This window comes from Pararge aegeria, chromosome 17 (genome assembly GCF_905163445.1).
Source record: "Pararge aegeria chromosome 17, ilParAegt1.1, whole genome shotgun sequence".
NCBI lineage: Eukaryota > Metazoa > Arthropoda > Insecta > Lepidoptera > Nymphalidae > Pararge > Pararge aegeria.
Genome location: NC_053196.1, coordinates 8,141,435 through 8,164,065, shown reverse-complemented (window position 1 = coordinate 8,164,065; position 22,631 = coordinate 8,141,435). Strand labels below are relative to the sequence as shown.

Below are 22,631 nucleotides of genomic sequence, written 5' to 3'. Positions count from 1 at the left end.
CATTCGTTTGCATATAAATTACCGGGTGAATTTCCATTCCCCTTTCCGAGCCATTTTCTCAGCTTCCTCATGCAAATATTGCCTCCGTTGCGTTGTTCAAAGTTATACAAACTTTATGCTAAACAAGCAACTTGACAACTGTATAATAGTGGAATTAAAAAAATGGTAAAGTTTTAAAGATGTGAACGAACGTAAGTTATCACGAATGGAAAAAGTTACAATTTTTAAATTTCGTAGTACACAATAAAATAAGTTTAGTGGCGTTTGCAATTGTTAAAGTTTGCAGCGAACTTTATATGTGTATACAATTAAAGTATGGTGTTTTTAAAGGTGTGATAGCCTAGTAAATAAGGTCGGGCTTCAGGGACCGGCTTGCACCTCAAACTTCTCAAAGTTACGTGGGTTGTACAAAATAAAACATCACCCTTAAACATGAAGGAAAACATCGTAAGGGAACCTGCATTCGTGAGAGGTATTCATAGTGTCCTAAAGTGGATGTGAAGTCTACCAATCTGCAATTGGCCAGCCGAGCGGACTACAGACTAAACCCTTCTCATGACCTTGCTCTGCAGTTGGTGCACTATGCGTGGATAATGATTATGAATGAAGATACATCTTCATCTACAGTTTTTAAATTTAAAAAGAAAGCTTACCTAGTCTCCCCATCAGCTGTTTCAAACGGCGTCACAACAATAAAAGCGTGTAAGAAGTGGGACGCGATCATGTCAGGCGTGAATGGCGTTGCTTTTTCCTGAAATCGAAATATTTGCTACTTTAATGATTACGGCTTATTAAATTTAATTTACTAAAATTACCAGTCTAAGTCCTAACTCTGTTTATTGTTCAAGCAATATGTCGGTGGAGCAAATTTTCAAGGGTCAGAGAAAAATTTAACCCTACAAAGATTTTTTATGCTTGGTTTAAGTGTTTATACTTCCATTTGGCGGGAAAGTTTTTCCTGAGTTCATTACACTTCGAGAAATTGGTGATTTTATTGTTAAACGTATGTGTTGTATAAATAATTTCTTGGGTAAATTTTTCATTATTTTCCAAAATATAACGTCATAAAACAAAATATAATTTGCCTCAACGGTAAAGGAAAACATCATGAGGAAACCTGCATGCCTGAGAGTTCTACATAATGTTCTCAAAGGTGCGTGGAGTCCACTTATCCGCACTGGGCCAGCATCATGCTAATAATTACTTAACAATTGCTAACATTATTTTAATCAACTTACTTAATTCCTATAGTCATATGCCTAAGATTACAATATCTTATATCTTAGGTACCTGAAAAACAATCGCCACGATATCGTTTCCGACATGTCGCTTCCTCTGCAGCTGCTGTGCATCGCCAGCCGTGTGTGGCAGTAGCGGTGCCACGTGGAACATGATCTCGCGGTCGTAGAACCTCTCATACACCGCCTCGGTACCGGTGTGGCCATTCATTATGTCGAGTCCGCCTCGGTATCCTGAAAAAAATACGATAAACTGAGTCAATTCATCGAAGTCTTCATCAAGTGGAAGCGTATCAAAGCTTCTGTCTAAATATTATTACTTTTAAGCTTTATCATTAAAATTATGAGATATTACTTAATTTATATATTCTGTATTAGGGCATCATATATTGCTTAGTTTTAGAACCATTGTTTTAATATGTTACTTAAAGAAACGAACAGTTTAGGCGTTAAGAACACTAAACGATAATACAATTATTGTGAATAGGTACACGCTTCGTTTCTCTTTTTAAGTTTTTTATTTTGTACAACATGTAATAAATGATACAAGCTAAGTAAAACCAACGAAGAAAATACTTATAATAGTTCTTAGCATACTCTAAGCTGCATTCATTAATAAAAAAAGATTCGCTTACCTTTGTGGTCTCGAAGAATAATCCTCTGACCAAGTATTTCTATGAATTCGTTGAAGGCCGGCGACGTTTCGTTATTCCCAAACAGCTCCTCTTCGGTCGTCTGTCCGTACTTCTGGTAGAGAACGCCGAACTTGAAAGTGTTGACCAATACGTGTTCGTCGAAGGTTGAGATCAGCGACGAAGCGTTTAGACACATGACGGCCATGAAGTTGTCCACGTTCACTTGATCGTTCACCATTTTAGCCATTCTTAACGGTGATGGTGCTATCCCTGAATCTGCGAGAATATTCAAGTTTCTTATTAATATTGTTTTGTGTCTAATAACGCGGTGATAGCCGAGTGGGCAGGAGCTCGACTTCACATTCGTGGGGTCGACTTCACATTCGTGGGGTCGAGTTCGAACCCCTGCACGCACCTGCAACTTTTCTAAGTTATGTGCGTTTTAAGTAACTAAAACATCACTTGCTTCAACGATGAAGGAAAACATCGTGAGTAAACCTGCATGCCTGGGAGTTCTACATAATGGTCTCAAAGGTGTGTGGAGTCCACCAATCCACACTGTGCCAGCGTGGTGGACTACGACCTTAACCCCTTCTCATTGTGGAAGGAGACCAGTGCCCTGTAGTGGGCCGGTAATGGGTTGATATGATGATGATAATTGTCTTGTGAGTTTGGGGTAAACGCTTCCTCGCTCCTTAGCATGGATGACGTGGTCCCAGGTTCGATACGGGGTCAGGACAAAAAAGTTACAGGGGGAGATTAGGAAATTTAACCACCAGCCCTTTATTCATAGACAACCCGTTGTTGGTAACGGTAATTATACTTAAAATATGAAAATTATATATTTAAGCCTATGAAAGAAAATTCCTGCGTCCAGTACCTAGTATCTACCTACCTACCGACCAAGAATCGGCAAAGAAATGAGTTTACATATACATACTTAGGGCGTGAAGTAGGGACTACAAGAATTTGAAAGATTTTATGACTCTTATTAACAATTTATTAATCTGACGGTAATTTCTACAAGGTAACGGACATCACAAATAATCTAATAAAATATGAATCTGTTTAACTTTAAAAATAATAAAAAAACTTTCCCATTCACAAGCACAAAGAATATAAGTAAGCCCGATACGAGTATCCCGATCTTTAACAATGTCTAGAGAATATTACACAAGCAAATGAAACTACTGCATTTATACTTTTAAAGTTCTCTCGAGATATAAAGTCATAATGGAAAAGATCGTTAAATGAAAACGTATCCTTATTACTTCCGTACTGGTTTTATCCATTAACCCACTTTAAAATTGTTATCATCTGGATAAAATGGTTTAAAATAAAATACAAGGGTCATTGCTGTCAGAGTCGCATGTATTTAGTCATTACTCTAAGCTCTGAGGGATAATCTCAGGCATTGAGGGAATGGTATATTAGGAATTAAGAAAATTGTAATCTGTTGCAGTTAGATAAAAAAGGTAAAATAAAACCTTAAAAACATTAAGGCGATCTCCTAATCTTATATTAACTTCTTGTAGTTATTGAATAAGTTAGCCATGCTTTTTTCTGCCGCAAAGCAGCCTTGTTGCAAAGTCGTGTTCCAGTCTGAAGAGCGTGGTTGCTGGTGTAATTATAGGCACACGGCTTAACGCCTCAGGTTAATGGACACAGGGCAGCAGGTTGTACAACGTGTTCCTGGATTATCCTGCGAAGTATTGCTCTGTATATAGGCAACGCTTTTTCAATTACAATCTGCTTGTTCCGTCAATAAAAAAAAATCTTGCCAAAAAATCATTTTAATTATTCAGCTAGTCTGTTATTATTTGCTGGTGATGTATTTTAAATTCTTTGGCGTTTATCTATACTATTATGATGGCAATATGAATGCAAAGCCTAATTAACTAGTCATAATGTCATCCGTGCGTTTAAATTGGTTATAAAGATATAGTCTTCCTTCACATTCATAGAAGCGGTCCCTCGGGACTTTAACCGAGTAAAGTCAACCTTAAAAGATGGGAAGAGCATATGTCGCGGATTTTTTTTTTTTGAAAATTTAACGGGTTACAAATTTGTCATACATGACTTCAGCGAAAAAGCAGCGGAAGCTCTAAAAAGAAAAAAACCCCGATTTTGAAGCATTTTTAATTGGTGCTATTCTCCTATTGGTCTTAGCATGTAGCCTGTCTATATAAATGGGCTGAACACTGAAATAATTTTTAAGATCAGACCAGTAGTTTCTGAGATTATCGCGTTCAAGTAAACAAACAAACAAACTCTTCAGCTCTATATATTGGTATAAAAAATTATATTCTGGGAGAGAGAGTAAGCAATTAACGTTCATTTGTATTGCAATCTGAAAATTTCGTTAAGTTGATTCTTGTGCGCTGTAAATGTCTTGATTAAGTAAGCATTTCAAATATTTTTTTAAATGGGGTATGGTTAAGTTTACTTACTTGGTGTAGGAATAAGTCCATGCATAGTGGTCGACCGTAGCCTCAAGAGTATTCTTGTGTGGTCCTGACCAGCCATGTGATCGTTCTTCAGCGACATCACCACTGGGCCCAGGTTCGCGTCGAACCCAACCAAGTTGATGTGCTCCTGGTGACAAAAATGATGAAAGGGCAATGAATTCCGCTAAGGTCACCATATCAAATGGGGTATCACACAATTTAAAATAGTTTTTAATTTTACTTTTATAATTTTAAGTTTTTTAAGTTAATAGAATGCTAACCCATGGCACGAAAAACTTCCAGATTTAACCAACTCCCCCTTATTTTTGAAGTTTGCAAAACGAAGTAGGTAACAGATATAAAGCTGTTTATACACATGTACCTTAGCTTTATCAAAAATAAGGTTGAAAAAGCTTTCGAATTGGTCCAAGAGCGATTTTTCAAACAATCAACGTAATAGTTCAAAGTATTTATACGTTATCTACAAAAAAATATTCTCAGAAGTAATTTAAAAAATAGAAGTAATTAAATAATAATTTTAATTTTTCTTTCTGAAATTCCACAATTAAATATAATATTATACGTTCGAAATATTTATTAGGTCCGGTAATTAGTTAATAACAACCATTCTAATAAATTTGTACCTATCCATTAGAACTCACTTATTTACCAATGAATGTTACCAAGGGATTGATTACATACGGTAATCCCATTAGAATAATTGAAACATCGTCGTACAAGGTCAGAGGATAAAAACAAATGAAACACTATATTTCCAACGATGAAATAATTATTGTATAAGCGACCCATTGTTGATAATCATACATCGTGTAAATGAAAACCGAAATAATACTTTACAGGCGCTTTGGAGGTACCTACACATTCTCTGAGACTTATCTGTTAAACTGAAAACCTAATAGTTTTGTAGGAAACCACTGCAATAGATTTTACTGAAAGAAATCGGAAACAGCCCTAACATCACATGAAAAATTAAAATCATGTGACTCCTGTCACTTTATGCGGTACACGTCGCGTAGCGTAAGTACTATGCGCGTGTTGGTCTTTTATCTTCAATATTGATGTCATAAGTAAATACTTTGAATGTTTTGAAAAATAAATATGCTTCTTTTGATTTAATATTTTTACAGGTTGATTCCTTATGAAATAACAGCAACAACTTGAATAGTATTTCGTAGTTTGATTACACGTACATACTTATGCATCGTTCTTTTATACAACGTGTACGTTGTATAAAAGTTATTACACATCAAAAACTAGCATTAAAATCGTGAAAAATTGTTCGTTAAATATAAGGCTTCCTGAGAAACTATACCTTTAAATCTTTAAAATTTGAACTACCAAACTAACCAAGGACAAACAGGATCAGGTGCTTTATGTTTTGTTAAAAAAACAACCGCACCGTTCTCTATTCTCCTTTACTATATTTTCTACTGCTTCCAAACAAGTTTCACTTCAAATAGATCATAAAGAAGTTTGACTTCACAACTAAAGATTGTTCGTAAATAAAAACCGTCTTAACGTCCAATGAATTTAGATTAATTCGTGTAAAATAACAATATGTTAGCAAACATAACAACAACATAATTTGGTATATTTATCTCGTTCTAATTACTTAGGTGTTTACAGTTATGATTCTGAGAATTAATTTGTGTGAAACGTTTCATATTCCTGAAAGGGAAGTAGATATCTACAACAGGAAAACGTGGGTTAATAGCGAATGAAAAGCAAATATTGACCGTCGAAATTATCGCTTAAGTAATGACTGTCACACCTAAATATAAACTTACTTTACAGGTAGGTTTTAATTTCACTTATCACCCTTTAATGCATATAGGTTTTATCTTTAGGATGGTTATAATTATTTTTTCTTAACTATAATAGACTAGCGCATGACCACAATCTCACCTGATGGAAAGTTCAGATTCCAAAGACGGGACGCGCTTGCCTAGAAGATGCCTATTCACTCTTGTTTAAAAGACACCCAGGTTGTAAGAATTAGGTAACACAGAACTCGGAAGGGTGTGTCAAACCCCAGCCATGCGTACAAGAAATTGAGATGTAAATCGCTTAGTGCGAGTTTTTGGGATATTACCAACATATGCATACCGAATTCTGATGAAACTGCCTAAATTCTGCAGTGCGTCGAACATGTTTGCCGATGCCAGAATACCAGACTATTTCGCTTATTAGATCTCAAGTTGCAGCCTTCTGGTTCCGTATACGCAATTCCAAGAACGGAATCCTTGGTGTATGCTCCGAGTACCCGGAGAATCCTATTGTAAAGAGCTGGCTTGCCGTGCGACGAAAACCGTAAATAGTAGGTTATACGGGTACGAACCCTCTTTTGGGGTAATTTATTATATTTTATTTGTATTGTATTATTGTATTAATTGTTTTCATATCATTTATTATTTTTTAGATCTTTTAAAATAATTTGCTACTTTTTTTACGTGTATATTGAGATGGGTTTTACCTGAATTAAACTATTATTATTATTTTTTACTTGTCTATCATTTATTATTTTTCGTTTTTTTTTTTTTAAATTATTAACAATGCTTAAGAATAAATTAAAAAACACTATTAAAAATTTATAAAAAAAAAAAACTTCCACCCTCCGCTTGCGGGGCTTTTGAATGCCCAAGCAACCGGTGGTCAGGGCTCCAGAGTGAGAAACCTCCTCACAATACGCGCCGTTTCAAGGACTACTGCCTTCTGTATCCGACCCTTGATCCAACAACCAAGCGAAAGCTTCTTGAGATGTTGGTCGAAGCTTTTCGCGAGAAGACCATTGACTGAAACGACTATCTATTATATTGATAATCGTATAATATCTATTATTATTATTATTATATGTGTGAAAAACCGCCCGATGCCTTATAAGGACTACTGTCATCATATTTAAAAAACAAAAGCTAAACTCATAACGACCAAATATTGGGTAAAGAAAACTTGCTTTCAGAGTCCGTCATTTTGGTCCAGTCAAGGGTTAACTTGTAGAAGAGTAAAAAAGAAGCCTTTGAAAACAAACAGCTCTGTCTGAAATAAAAAACGCGGACGAAGTCGCTGGCAGCAGATTTATATTATTTCTTAGTTACGTCTTTGCATTCATCATCAGCTGCAAGCTTTTTAATGCCGGCTGTATAAGGTAAGCCTCTAAAGGTAGGGATGTCTTACCGACCATAATAGCTATACCAACATAATATAAGATAGGAAAATCTCGAATCACATGTCACGCATAAATTAACTACGCAATCGGGGTGAATCAGATACTTTATGCGAACGAATGATCTCACTCGACTAGTAGATGAAATTACGCTACCCGCTGAATGACCTAATAAAGATGAGACAATTTATTTAGCAGTTTAATAAATATAGGTTAGTGTAACAGTTTAAAATGTACCAGAGTTACATGTGTTTTAAGTTGCAACTCTTCATCTGTTTCTGTATCAAAGCAGCGAATATATGAAGCGATCTTAATGAGCTTTTTACAATAGAAATACATCTCTCTATCTTCGAACCACTAATACTCGTAATATAGATTAGAGCTACCTATTATTTATGAGGTAAGGCGCACTGACAGTCAGACGGACGGACAGTATAAACTCTGACCGTTACGGTGGATTTTCGTATCTATCTGTCCAGATGATGACATGCTATTTTTTTTTAATATTTGCGACATAAGTCGAAGACGAACAAGGTTTTTCTAACACCAATTGTTTCTAACTCTAGGGTGTAGCCGTCTGAAGGTTGGGCTGATATATAATCCATCTGCAAACAATAAAATTTAATTGTTATGGGGCTAGCTGCTAATTAGTTTATTACATTGTTACGTCAGCCTTGCTGTAGAAGGTTCTTTAGACAGTCCAATTTAAACCTTGACAAAAGACAAGACCATTGTTTCTGTTTTTTCCACCATTGCCTTAAATATTGTTTTTAAATTTATAAACGGGATCCTGATTATTGATTAGATAGGTGCATTCAAATGTATGTAAATTCGTGCGCGGTTAAGGCATTAGGAACACAGAAAATGAGAAGAAAAAGACGCAGCAAAAACCTTTGATAATTATTTTAAAAAGCTTACGTTTTTTGAGATTAAGTACCGCTTCTACTAACTACATAACGTATTATTGCTGATAGTTTAGAACTATGATAAATTTACAGCTAAAACAGTAGTATATTTATTTAAATTATATATGTATTTGTATCTTTACATTTTGGTATTTATGTATATCTATCAACACTCTTGGCACTATCCCGTTCTCTTGCTGTAAGTCCTATCTACAAAGGTTGCCTGTAAGAGATTGCTTGCAGCAATAAGGCCGCCTTTGCATGTCTACATTGTGTACTGTATACTCCTTACTGTTTCTTTTCCTGTATGTTATACGTGCAATAAAGTGTTTCTTCTTCTTCTTCTTAAAACGTCTTAAAATAATTACTTTGCTTTTCTAAGACACAATCGTAATCTGTCTGTATCCCGAGTGCAATTCCAAGCGATACGTGATCGGCTTAAACAATTTCTCACGGACTCAGTGCACAGTACTATCTATATAAAGTTCTATGCCAGGAAATCATTACTGTACTTTGCTTAATTCAGCCATAATCAAGTCCGGTAGGCTTTCTGCCTAAGCGGTTTTGTCTGGTGAAAACTTTATCCTTCGCCTGCAAATAACGGGGAGAGCTATTACGGGGATTTGCCATTTGTCTGATTTTGCTAAAATACTTGATTGTATCTACTCCAAGATCTTTTATTCCTTTCCTATATATTTTATGTTCAGAAACTGTGAAGACAAAATTTAGTTATTATGTACATTAAAAACCTAGTTTTAGTGTTAATATTCTTCTGTTACTATTCACAAGTCTCTCTCCTTCCAACATCAGAAAGTATTAAACTGACGCTACCATCAACGATGTCGTTAAAATCAAGAATCTTTCCATATCATCTCACTTTGAGTTTTCCGAATTCATCACTTGTCCCTTTTCGTCTCAAAGACGCAAATTGAAAGCTAAAGGCGGTAATTGAAGGGACGAGGGGTTAATGTTCCTTTTTGAGCCGCTGATGGATGGCGTCATTGTAGATGGAATGCTCCGGATTTTTTGAAGCTCAACCATCGGAAATAATGCTATTCATTGGTATGATTTTCTTAAGGGGAATTAGCTATAGAACTGTTCGAGAATCCGAAGAAATAGAATGATCTAATAAAAAAATTGTATTTTGGTTTTAATATTAATAAAATTATGTACTTTTCAAAGAAATACGCTTTACCTACTTAACCTTACTTATTTACCTTACATATTTGTTTGTGTTATTGATAGTAAGTTTTCTGGCATTAATATTTTAAAATATTTTGTTTTGTTTATTCACTGTTCATTAATTTAAGTTTTTAGTGGGCAATTTAAACCATACTTCCTACGAGAGTGGAGGCCTGCACCCAGCAGTGGGATGGATGTTAATAAATGATTAATAGTGGAAAATTTATGACGGTATGAGGTATTTTATTTTTCTGCTTTCATTTTACGTGAACAAAGCAAACTAAGGTAAACTTTGCAACTATGCCTATACAGTTTGTAATATTTCGAACACGTCAAAACTTTGGCCACTTGCCTAAGTTTGGACGAATTAATGAACAATAATTGTTACTTACTTTAATAATGAGTGTGTTAATAACTTAGTTATTTAAAAATGCTAATGATACTATCTAATAAACACAGGCATTTATTCCCACGACATTGTACACAATACACAAACCGTAGAATAGCACCATTATTTTTGTATGCTAATTTTATCTAAACTTTAAATTATGTATACACCATTTTATTTAGGATCATAGAAGATTTTACCTCAAGTGATTTTACCATTATAAGAGGTGCTTATAATCGTATTTTCACTTGAGACTTCTTGCTAGACATATGCTCACGTGTAAGGTTACATACGCGCCAATACAACTGTATCTAAGCAAAATAAATTCAATCAAAAAAACATTAGATGGTAGGTGATAGAAGATGTGCATCGTACCTTCCATCAAATACATACAAAATTTAAGAATATCCAAAAGTAAGTTTAAATTTTGTAAAGTATAAACATCACACTTCGTTCGTAAACTGAAAAACGAATCTTTATAAATAAGCAAACCATAAGTATTAATGGTAGCTCCACAGCAATTTACAGTAAACAAAATATAATTTGTTTTCAAACCTCGATCTAAAAACTCGTAAAAGAACCTTAAAAGAACCTTAACCATTATACTGCAGCACCTGTTCCCTCACAGTATCTTTTTCAAGTCGCATGACATTTTCATTTCTACCTTCCACAGATTTATTCAATCGAACTGGTGCCAAAGCGGCAATCATTTCTGAGGAGCCATCGTTCGTCCCCAAAAGAATTGTTCCCGAACCAATTTCGCGTTATGAAAAGGCGCATTTGCTTATTGGCCTCACTTTTCTTTTGTCGTTTCCGAGCATCTGTCTTCGTCGCAGATATAAATGAATTCTCTTACTTCATACTGCGTCTGATGCTTTGTTGCGTTGCATTCAAATCTCTGAGTAGATTCGTGAATAAACTCATGCACCTTTTTATAATCAGAAGAAGGACTGCTTAGTTAAATAACCTTCGAGCTATCTACTAATATTTAAACTGAATGAGTTTGTTTTTGTTTGTTACATTAAGCACGCAAATTTCTGCAACTATTAACCGGATTTGAATTTGAATGGAATGTAAAATACAAATTTTGTGAGGATTTGTAAAAATTCAAACTCCACAGGGGTGAAATAGTTATTTGTAAGAGCATTATTCATCTGATTTCTGCTTAACAAATTTCAGAGCCGTAAATTAAAGAGATAATTGCAGAGAAGTAAATTCTCAAAACAATTGAACAACTAGGCTAGCACAGTAAATATCTTTGTTTTTATCATTTTTCTACTTGAACATAAGTCAGTATACTGTATATTTAACAATAAATCAATTTAAATTATAATTCATTACCGGAAACATACACAAAATAAGCTTCTACTATTATAATATTACACTATTCTACTAAGACAGAATATCGATGACGAGAAATCAAAACAAATTAGCCCATTCAAAAGTCAAAGACGCTAAACTGTCGAGCATATACGAGTACAATTTTATATGCCAACTCTTTTTATACGCCACATCGCTACTTTGGCGCAATACGTCACGAGCATGTCAAGGTAATTGGTGATGAGAACCCATAAGTTTTTCCACTACGAAAAATCAGCCAATCCAGCTAAAGAAGGTTTAATTTCACAAAGAGTTTAATTTCACCAATTTGAGGCTCACCTCCGCGTTCCGTTGCGCAAAAGCTAGCGCGGGTTTAAATATATTATGGTGTTTGTCCGTAACTTATTTACCCGTCAATCCTCACTTATCAGTGTTAGCATCGCGGCCGCACATCCATCTATCCTAACACGATCCTAACCCTCGCGGTCACAACGACCCGTTGAACTGTACTGACAGGATGACATGTGACAGGTAAGCCGTTATGCAACAATATGTTACCGGCTGCCAAAACGGTTTGGTGTTATCTCACTTATTTATAACACATTTTGAGAAATCTCTTGATGGCAAAGTATTTTTGGCACTTGACGCCATAGTACCTATGGAGTAGACAGAGTAGAGTCTTACAGAGTACGGTCGTCTGATAAGACGAGCTACGTTCTAAGAGAGGACAGATGCCTTCTTTCTCATCATCGTCATCATCATCATCATATCAACCTATAGACGTCCACTGCTGGACGTAGGTCTTATGTAAGGAGTTCCAAATTCCACGGTTTAGTGCCGCTTGCATCCAGTGGCGCCGACCAACGCTGTGCTTACCAGTGCGGGGCTGCCGTTCTAGCACCTTGGGACCCCAACCGACATCGTTCAAGTAATGTTCCCTACCCATTGCCTAGCTTCGCAACTTCTTGAGGTATGTCGGTAACCCTGGATCAACACTGTCGGATCTCCTTATATCTGATCACGTAGAAATACTCCAAGCATAGCTCTCTCCATCGCCCGCTGGGTGACTCTATAGCCTTCTTATCACTGGCAACACGCACTGTTCGAACACTTTCGACGAAGTGCGCCTTCTTTCCTATAGGATGTTAATGTTAAATATTTATTGGAACCAATCAATTCAACTCGGACTGGAACCTGTTTAAGGATGCACCAACATCCCAAAGAAACGCTAATTTCGTAGAGGATTAGTCGATGACTAAAGGACAGTTTGCTCTAAAATAATTTGAGTAGATATTATATTTTCGTAATTCAATATGAGGAGATATTATTATATAGTATTTTAATTTTAATATGCTGCAGACAATTCAGGTTGATGCATTGCGGAAAATTGCATCAGACAAGCTAAAAGAATGTATTATTTTATCACTTTAATCAATTCCATACCCAATTTTAGTAAAATAAAAGTATGTTTATCGTAATATTTGCCAGATATTACTGAAGGTTAACTAGCACAGGGTTTTTTAAATTTATTATTATACTACAAGTTGGCCCTTGACTCAATTTTATTTGCTGATCAGTGATGATGCAGTCTACGATGATAACGGGGCTAACCTGTTAGGGGTATGGCAGTTTAATATCGAGTATAAATCCATGTCTACGCGAAATCGTACTGGAACGCTAAATCACTTAGCCGCATGTCTTTGTGGGCGGGGTTGTAACTAATCACGCCCGAAACCTCCCACTGTTCTTAACCGAATATACGGTTAAAGTTACGTGGATTTTTGAAAATTTACTACGGTATGCTTTGTGCATATCATAGTAATGCATACTCCAAAGAAAAAACCATGTTAGTTCAGCCGTTTATCTATTTTAATATGGTTAATAATTATCAATCAATTAATTAAAATTCAACGCTGAAACAAGAATTAAATACGTACTCGTACCTTGTTGAGTATTGCTGATGTTTTTGTGCAAGATTTTTGCTACTGTGTTGTATGAACATAATATTACTATAAAATATGTTGAAATAAATACAAGTAGGTAACTGATATGCATTCGGTCGATCGGATTTCTGCATAAAGGTTGCTGCACACGATAAAGCAATCGGACGTTAAGACTCTTGGCAAGCACCCACTTTGCGCAGTAGTTGACCCCAAAACTACGAACCTAACGTCTGCTTGGTGTAAAGTCCTGTGCACATAAAGATCTTTCACCAACTTGGTTAAATACCATACGTAGGTTACATTGAATGATAAAGGTACGTTAATTTTTTTTACCATAAATTTATGAAAGCATATATAGAGCAACAATTCACAGGACATGCCAGGAACACTTCCTGCAACGTCCAACCCTGTGTCCATCAACGTGAGCTGTGGGTGTTAAACCTCATGTGCCTGAAATTAGACCAGCAACCACGCTCTATATACCAGAAAACACCACTCTGGTGGAACTATGAAACAGCACATGATGGTGCCCCGGCACATGCTCATAATAGTAAAAATTTAAGTTTTATACTAAATTCAAAATTCAAGTTCAAAATTTAAAATTCATTTATTTCAAGTAGGCTTAGTTTATAAGCAGTTTTGAAACGTCAAGTCAGTCTGTTTGTAGTGACTCTACCACCGGTTCGGAAGGCAGAGTCCACTGGGAAGAGCCGGCAAGAAACTCAGCAGGTTGCTCTTTTCCAACATCATTTTACAGTTTAACAATCTTTAGAATTTTTCTGTTTTGTGAGAGATGAGAGCGGAGTGGCCTGCTCCCAAGCAGCCGTTAAGGAATTCATCAATCGTGTGGTAAACCACGATTGGTTAAATCAGTTTTAATATATTGTTTAAACTTAGGTAAAGGTAGATCTAACATTCCTTCGGTATCATGGTATAAAAGCTATACCCATACCCACACAAAGGATTTCTGTACTAGTAGTTTAGTTAGTGACCTACGAGTACCTGATGTCCGCATTTAATTTATGTGAATATTTGCGGGCAAAGATACGAACGCTTGGTTTAAGTCGTATGTTGTATGAGAACAATTCTGGACCTAACAATTTATCGATTCGCCACCTAACAAGTTGAAATAAAAAAAAAATCGTATTGTATTGTAAAAGGGGCCTAATATATTATTAAGTACAAAGAGCCTACATGCAGTACGTAATCTGCTCGATCTACATGGCGGTTGGTTCGCTGAGCGTGAAGTAAGACGGTTCCGCGTCGCTGAGCCCAGACTTTTCCCACTGTCGTAGCATCGCTGATGAATGCCGTAATGAATAGGTACACCCCTTAATGCGCATCGTTGCATCATATTTTATTTATTGTAATGAAACGAAAGAGTGATCTATGAATAGGAACTAGTCTGATAATACAATCATTAGCCTCATCAGCAATAAGTTAAGTAGGTGTACAATAATATTATATTAGGAATCGGAAACACTTGTTTATATTTTTCGTAATATTATTACTGTGGTACATAAAGAGTTCATGCTGAGTCACAATTACTGAATATATTTTGTAGGTAAAAATTCATACGTTAAAACAATGTGTCATAACACGTTTATATAGCGAGGTTACTTCTACGCTTGATGAATTTCTTGATGACAAGGTTGCTTGGAAGCACACCACTCCGCTTTCATCTCTCACAAGACAGAATAATTAATGTTAAAATGATGATTTTAAAAAGAGCAATTGCTGAGTATCTTGCCGGCTTCATCTGGGTGTCTGGTAATCTGCCCTCCTATCTGGTGGTAGAGTAGTAACTCTACCACCAGATAGGAGACTTGACAAACAGAAAGACTTGACGTTACAAAAGATTGGGCGTAAGGCGTACTTAAAATATATGAATTTTGAATTATGCGAAAGTGTGTTTGCATATTTATTCTAATTTCACTCAGTAATAGAGCAACGCATCCACTGGATTATTTTGCATATTATTAGTGTAAAAGGACCAAGAGAGTGAGAATGAGCCATCTTTATCACAGAGAAATAAGTCCACGCCGGAAAAGGCCAGTAAGTAAATAAAAGAGGGTCGAACGGGAAGAGTGTGAGAAATGAGATTTTAACGTTCTTTGTAAGTCTGAAAGAAAGTATTAATACTAATTGCGCTTTGGTTTCCATAAGTACCCAACCTAACAATAACAAAACTAGTTAAGCTATACTAGTTTCTATCAAAGAGATAGAAACACATTACCGATTTTTTAATAATAGCGTGTATTTTAATTTTTAATTGAAAAATAAATGTCAGTAGGGCGTCGTATGGCACCCGATTAAATCACAGCACGAAATTGTAATCAAAATCATAAAAACACAATGATATAATCTCTCACCACCGCATTTTTTTTAAACTCTCAAATATCTCTAACCAACGCTAGGAGGCTTAAAAAAATATAGCAAGTACATAAAACTTATCATTAAACTGAAAAAAATTTGAATAGGACATCAGATAACAAAATAAAAACATAATAAACTCCAATCTTAACGTTCCCTATCAAACCAGGCCATAACGAAGATACACGAAGACACAAAAAGAAAAAGCAAGCCTATGCGTGGGTATGGGAAAGTTCACACGTGTTAGTAAATATGCCCCAGACGGAGGGCTAGGAACATGGGCTATTAGATGAACGGAAATTAACGACTTGGAAATGGATTATGGTACAGGATTTTAGCCTAGTGGGTAAGTCATCGGTCTGTCATGTTTCAAGCAATTAAGTATCACTTGTTTTAACGGTGAAAAACAACATCGTGGGGAAACCTGCATGTCCTCTTGAGTTCTAAAAGTCTGATAATTCTCCATAATGTTCTCAAAGGCGTGTAAAGTCTACCAATTTGCACTTGGCAAGCGTGGTGGATGACATAAATCCTTCTCATTTAGAAAGAGGACTCATGCCTTATAGTATACCAGTAATTGGATAATGATTTATGAATTAAAAGTAGAACACATCAAATAATTGTTGTTACTTTGTTACCACGTAAAGCTTTAGGCAGAACCTGGTATGTTGTCAGCCTTTGCCTAGTTATGTTCTGGAAACCACTCTCATGATATGAAAATTCAGAGCTTAGACCCTGGCAGTCTTAAATACCTTAAAGATTAACGTGAACTTATTGAAGTCAGCTTTTCATTGAGAGAGAAATTGTATAATTGTGTAGCTTCTACGTTATTTTCTACTTTGAAAAAAAATCCCTTTCCCTGTGATACTTCTAAAAGACTTATGAATAATGAAAATTATAAACCCACTCCAAAATTCATACCGAAGACTTTAAAAGTAAACATATGGTTTGTAAAACGTTTGCCTTGAACTACTATTAAAAGAGAACTCTAAGATTTACCACCATTATTATCAACAGATATATTATATTTGTCTGCAGCTACTATAAATAAAATGATTAGATAATAATTTGAACTACCGTCGTCAGATCATTGTGCTACAGCAGCATACGATAGGGTCTCATATAAATGAAACGGACAAAATACTAAAAATAGTTTCAATGAAATAATTAGAAGTGCGCCATTTTTTTTAAAATCGGCATAACGTTCACGCCTTCGTTACAGTGAAGTACTTGTCTATTGAAATATATTTTATTTTTAACATAAAAATTAAAGGTTGTCGTGTCCACTTGATCACGTTCCCCTTGACATCGCAGAGCGTGCGTATTTCACGTCACTGTCGATACCATTTTAAGTATTGGCCTTCCGGAAGACCTCATGCAGTGTAGTCATGAATCTACAGTTCCTTACCTACTGCAATTATAATTGACTAGCTGTTCCTCACGGTTCACTCGCGTTAAATTTGAATTGTAGAGGGATAATATACAATACTACCTAATATTACCTCATAAGCTTTCTCAATAAATGGTCTGACGCAAACAATATTTATCAAAATTAGACTGATTTTTGTATTTGATAACTATATTGTATTTGATAAATATACATTAGGACTCTTAGAAGTCTATCGTCGAATATAATGCGATGGGCCATGTAATGAAAGTTTGTATGGGACCGCTAGGAAATATTTACACCTTAACCTTTGCGAAGTCGTGCTATGATCTCATATTTATGTAATCGTATGTTATACATGAGTACTCGTTCGCAACGAAAACACACCGTGCGAGTGAGGTTCTGTGGTCCGTTAAGGAGTTCTGTCCTTTATCTCTACCGACTATGGTACACCATTCAAAATTAAAACCAAATAGGTACAAGAAATCGGTTTCAATGTTACGGATGTATGGAGAAACACCGTTGCATATTATATTCCTAACCACCTTTTAAAAATCATTTTGAAGCATTAATAACGACTTTCACTTAATATAATTTGTACGATTCTTGAAAAGTGTGCTCGGGATATATTCGTTTTTGTCTCAAGCCCGCAAGTGCGCTCCACCTTAGACTGAATCATTACATACCACCTGGTCTGATAGGAGTGAAGCGTTAGTCTTAAATGGAAGGCTGGTGTGTAAAGCATGGCTCGGTCTGCTTGTGTGAAATTAAATATTACGTGAACATGTTCCGCAGAAACGTCCCAGTTGGCAACAAGATGTTCAATGTACGCCGGTCAGACAGCGCGGCGCGCAAAATGTCAAGGCACGCTTGCGTAACAGTTCTGTTTTCGTTCTGCCAATAATAATCCACTCTAGGGCACCTATGTGAACTTCTCCCAAAAGAGAGGTTCCGGGTGCCATTCCCGATAGGATTAATTTAGATTACAACATTCCTTGAATATTCTTCTGATGGATGAAATGGCATAACTAGTTGCCAGTCTACTTATCCATCAAAATCAAACTGATTGACATTAAAACTTATCTAGTATTTACATTTTACCTAACATTACAAGCCAAATAAAACGCAGGAGAAGAGATAAAAAAAAAATCCAGGTCCTGGTCTCTCTCTCCAGACCTGAGGGAGACTTCAGTTTTACGTTATTCTATGAGCATATAAATGACATAAATACATTTTAAAGCTGTTTTATTTCAAAGACATTTATATTCAGCACCTAGTATAATACTTTGAAAAGGCTGCAGATAACAGGGAAAAGAGGATCGAATTTAAAATTCAATGGCGCAAGCTCTTGGACGCCTACTTGGATCGGATATCCTACATTCTTTATATAGTACTAGCTGTTGCCCGCGACTTTGTCTGCGTTTGATTTTGTTTTTAAAGCATTCAGTATCGCTAAGCCTTAAATTAGTATAGTAGTATTATATATATATAACATGTGACTGTCAATTAATTATAGAAAAATAATTTGCAATAAAATAAAATTGCGACTATAATTAAAAATCTAAACTATCCTATCTCTTAAGTTGGAACAGACTGCTCACGGTGTGCCAATTTAATTTAAAATCGGTTAAGTAGTTTAGGAGTCCATCGCGGACAAACATCGTGACAAGAGATTTATATATATTAAGATAGGTACTTTTGTAGGTCGCCATTCTATTTAACATATTCATTCTGTATAAGTAGTGCAGTGGACGATGGTAAAAAAAAGTGCTCAGAGTATTGCGTTACTATTAAATTTATCATCTATTGTTCCTTTGTCTGTTGTTTGGATTTGCATTATTTACGCTGTCTTTTACTGAAATGCTTTGTACTGCATTTGGTATTATTTGGATAAAAGATTTTTTTAATGAATATGCTGTACGAAGCATAAAATTAGAATCTACGCAGTATGAGCTAGCATATCTATCTGATATAAATAATGCGTATATTCTTTCAAGCTTATGTTAAGAAACGCGTATGAGCTTTTCAATCGAAACTTTCAACATTATCAAAATAGAGTTTTTTAAACTGAGAACTCATGTATCTGTTACTAAATCGGCAACCAAGCCCTTCGAACCGGAACGAAGAAAGTTATTTGCGCATTTACTTTTCATTCTTAAATAAGATATGCGATTCTTACTCCTAAGAGTAGTCTGTATGAGAGCATTCAATACTAAAAGTAACGATTGAAATCAGGCAAGTGAAATTGAATGGCAGGCATCAATATAAAAAAATATATGTCAATGGAAAAATATTAGCTTCTTGTTCTCCAAGCGTCTATCTAGTCTGACGCTGAGGTCTGAATCAACATAAGGACCTGTTTGTAAGAATATAGGTACAGGCAACATAATTCAAACATGGATCTCGAAAATTTACCTTCCTAGAGAGCTTGGTGAGGTGAGTTTAGGAATTTACCTAGTAGAACATTAAAGTGTCATCACTCATCAAAATATTTTGCCTGAGGGTAGACGTAACTCTTTTTGAATAGAAGCAGGCGTTACTTTGCGGAAATCCATGAAATATTATGAAAATTAAGCTTAATTTGCTATACTACTCAGCGAAAAGGAGTATAGCAAATAACTCTCTTTATTCACGTAACTAGTCTCAGTCCTTCGACTCAGCAACCACTACTTAAGGATTGAGATTCAGCGAGAACACAGATGTCTAAATGTCCGATTCACAGATGTCTAGAACTGACCTTGCCATAGAAGAACCGCCTGTAGAACGTGGCGGTGTCATCAGTGTCGATGTTGTGCTTTCGGGATGACTGGCGAGGGGTGCCTAGTTGTGGGCGTGGCTCACTCTCCTCATCCGCTGAAGTGTCCTCCCCTCCTTCAACCCAGTAACCACCGTTCGGTGGTTGCACTATAGTTGGGGGTGTTCCTAGAACAAAACAATAAGATTTATTTGAAAATTTAAGCTTTACAACTATGCTAAACACTTTTATTTGCTTAAGTGAGAAAAACAAAGAGAAACTATTTAAAAGAAAACTTTATTAGTTGGTTCAAAAGAGAATCCTATCATCAAATGATAGGACTCTCTTCCTTAGGATGAAAGGTATAAACAAAAGCACAGTTTTGATAACAGTATCCAGATCTACTACCACAGCGAATTTTTTTATAACTTGGATATTTTAGACGCTTTTGTTTCAAGTATGTTGATTATTTTAAAAGCAAAAATGTATGTCACACAATTATTTAATAATAATACTGTTATGTAAGCTATGGTGGGGAAACTTCAGGTAGTCTATATTATACAAATATATGTAATATTATATCTCTATAGTAATTAAGATTTGAAGGAACATATTAAAACTTCTTAAAAAATATAATTGTATGACAATGTTTTCAGCCTACTTATTTTATCACTGTATCGTGTCAAGTAATGAAGCAAATAAAGTAAATAATTAAAAAAAAAGTGAACAACACTTCGGTATAACGGATTATATTATGAACTAAAATCCTTAGTTACTTGCTACTAAACTTAATACATTATTAAGTTTAGTAGCAAGCGGATCATATAAATTTTCAATTTTCTATCGGTTTATAATTATTTTGCAATTGAGACTCGCCGCTTTAACTTTAATGCGGTTATTTAACTTACCCGACTACCAAGGAAGAATCCTTGGTAGTCCGGTAAAATAGGCACAAACTATTACTTTTCTATATCGTAAGACTCCTAGCAAGTTACGAGCGATCCAATCTATAAAACTGGCAAACTGCATCTAATTTCAAATAAGGCTACATTCTAGTCTAGACCTCCTTTGTTGGAAATATTTTTACAAGGCTTTCAATCCTGCGTCCTACGGGACTTCATTGTTCACGATGACTATGCAAAGCGTTTCGTCAGATGTATGTAAAACTCACGCTTTCTCGTGAGTTTTTAGGATTCCGTATACAAATTGGTACAGTAAAAAAATAGCCAATAAAAGAGTATGAAGTAAACATAAAGAAAAGAAACAAAAATTATTAAGTGAGTTAGGTAGTAATAACTCTTATTAGTACTTTATTATTTTTACCGCTTAAACGTGAAATAATTCACGTTTTAACTGGTGAAGGACTTTATGTTGTCACCTATGGTCGGATATGGAAGTATCATTTTAGATTCGCAACCCCTAGACATTGATCAGTTCGTTTCATTTTAATTACGTGTTGATTTCATTTTGGCAGAAAAATAATGAAAGCGGAACACGTACATTATAACTCTTCTTAATTAATTTAGTTGCAATGTTCAATTATGTAAAAAAAAATTTTTTTTTGCAATTTTAAAATGGTGATTTTTTGTGTTCGATATAAAACAAGTAAAATGCAAAATTAATAACCGTAGCGAGCCAATTAGAATTAGCCAGGTATGGTTATAATTAAAAATCACCTAACGTGTTAAATTAAGTACATACACACAGACATACAGATAGAAATATTTTTACAAAAAAATAACAAAGAAATAAATACGTTTTTTATATAGGTACACCAAGCTTGAATACTATGTGCCTATACCTTTTCGAAGATACAGGCGTGATGTCATGTGGTTTAATTGCATAAACAATGCATATTTATGCCATAGCAGTTGATAATTGTCTGTATCCGAAACTTTTCTCTTCAGATCTATATGAAATTTAAATGAGACCATTTCGGAATTGACCCCTTGCGAACAAAAAGCCCACGATCTCCCGGGCACGGATCTCCCACAATGAAAATTGCCGTTAAGGCCGTAGTCCACCACGTTGGCCCAGTGCGGATTAGTGGACTTCACACGGCTTTGAGAATATTATTTAGAACTCTCAGGTATGCAGGTTTCTTCACGACGTTTTCCTTCAGCGTTAAAGCAAGTGATATTTTTATTGCTTAAGACGCACATAACTGGAAAATTTAGAGGTGTGTGCTAGGATTCGAACACGCCTCCCAGAAACTGAAGCCGAAGTCCTTTCCACAGGGCTATCACCGTTTCTAAAAAACATCCGAATTTATAACCTCCTCCTTTTTGAAGGACGTCGCTTAAAAACATGGCGTTACTTCGGAATAGTTCGCAAACGCACTGTTTTGTCGCATTTCATCTGACTTCACCTTTCAAATGACAATACACTGGGTAACTACTCCAACGCTATGTCACGTTTATTAACAAGGGGATATATGATTGGTAGTTATAGGTCTAGGTAAACAAAAATAAATCAAACCAAACGCAAAATATGTAGGTGATATTAGACGGTACTAATAAAGCACTTACGACCCAACTCAGACCTATCGATCCCTCCCACATAAATTTCACAGGGTATAAATATTGCCTATTGCCAGAATAGGGGTAAAAACTATAACCGACATATTTATGGGGTTACGTTAAGTACAAATCTTATTGTGACCGGAAAACAAAATATTATGACAAATCATTTTTAAAAAAATTACCCTAGCAGCTGTTATATTTATAGAAGCTATAGTCTAGTCGACAAGTTGAAAATGGTACAAAATAGAGATACTGCTCTTAAAATTATGTGCGATAGCTCATTGGATCCGGAATGACGTCAAGAAAAATGTGCCAAAAGCGTGTATTAGCACATAAAAAAATGCAAAAGTTATAAGCAATTAAAGATGAAAAG

General features: G+C 35.5%; 1 protein-coding gene across 4 annotated transcripts in view; it reads right to left on the bottom strand.

The window, feature by feature from the left end:
- The window catches only part of LOC120630933 (rap1 GTPase-activating protein 1), a 204,507-nt gene that overhangs the window by 7,156 nt on the left and 174,720 nt on the right, over positions 1-22,631 (bottom strand). For all 4 annotated transcript variants that reach the window (XM_039900288.1, XM_039900291.1, XM_039900289.1 and 1 more), the window contains 5 exons: positions 19,740-19,924; positions 4,324-4,468; positions 1,874-2,149; positions 1,291-1,472; positions 654-751 (listed from right to left, as the gene is read on the bottom strand). In XM_039900288.1, the coding sequence (XP_039756222.1) occupies positions 654-751; positions 1,291-1,472; positions 1,874-2,149; positions 4,324-4,468; positions 19,740-19,924 (886 nt within the window). The remainder of the gene's footprint in view (positions 1-653; positions 752-1,290; positions 1,473-1,873; positions 2,150-4,323; positions 4,469-19,739; positions 19,925-22,631) is intronic.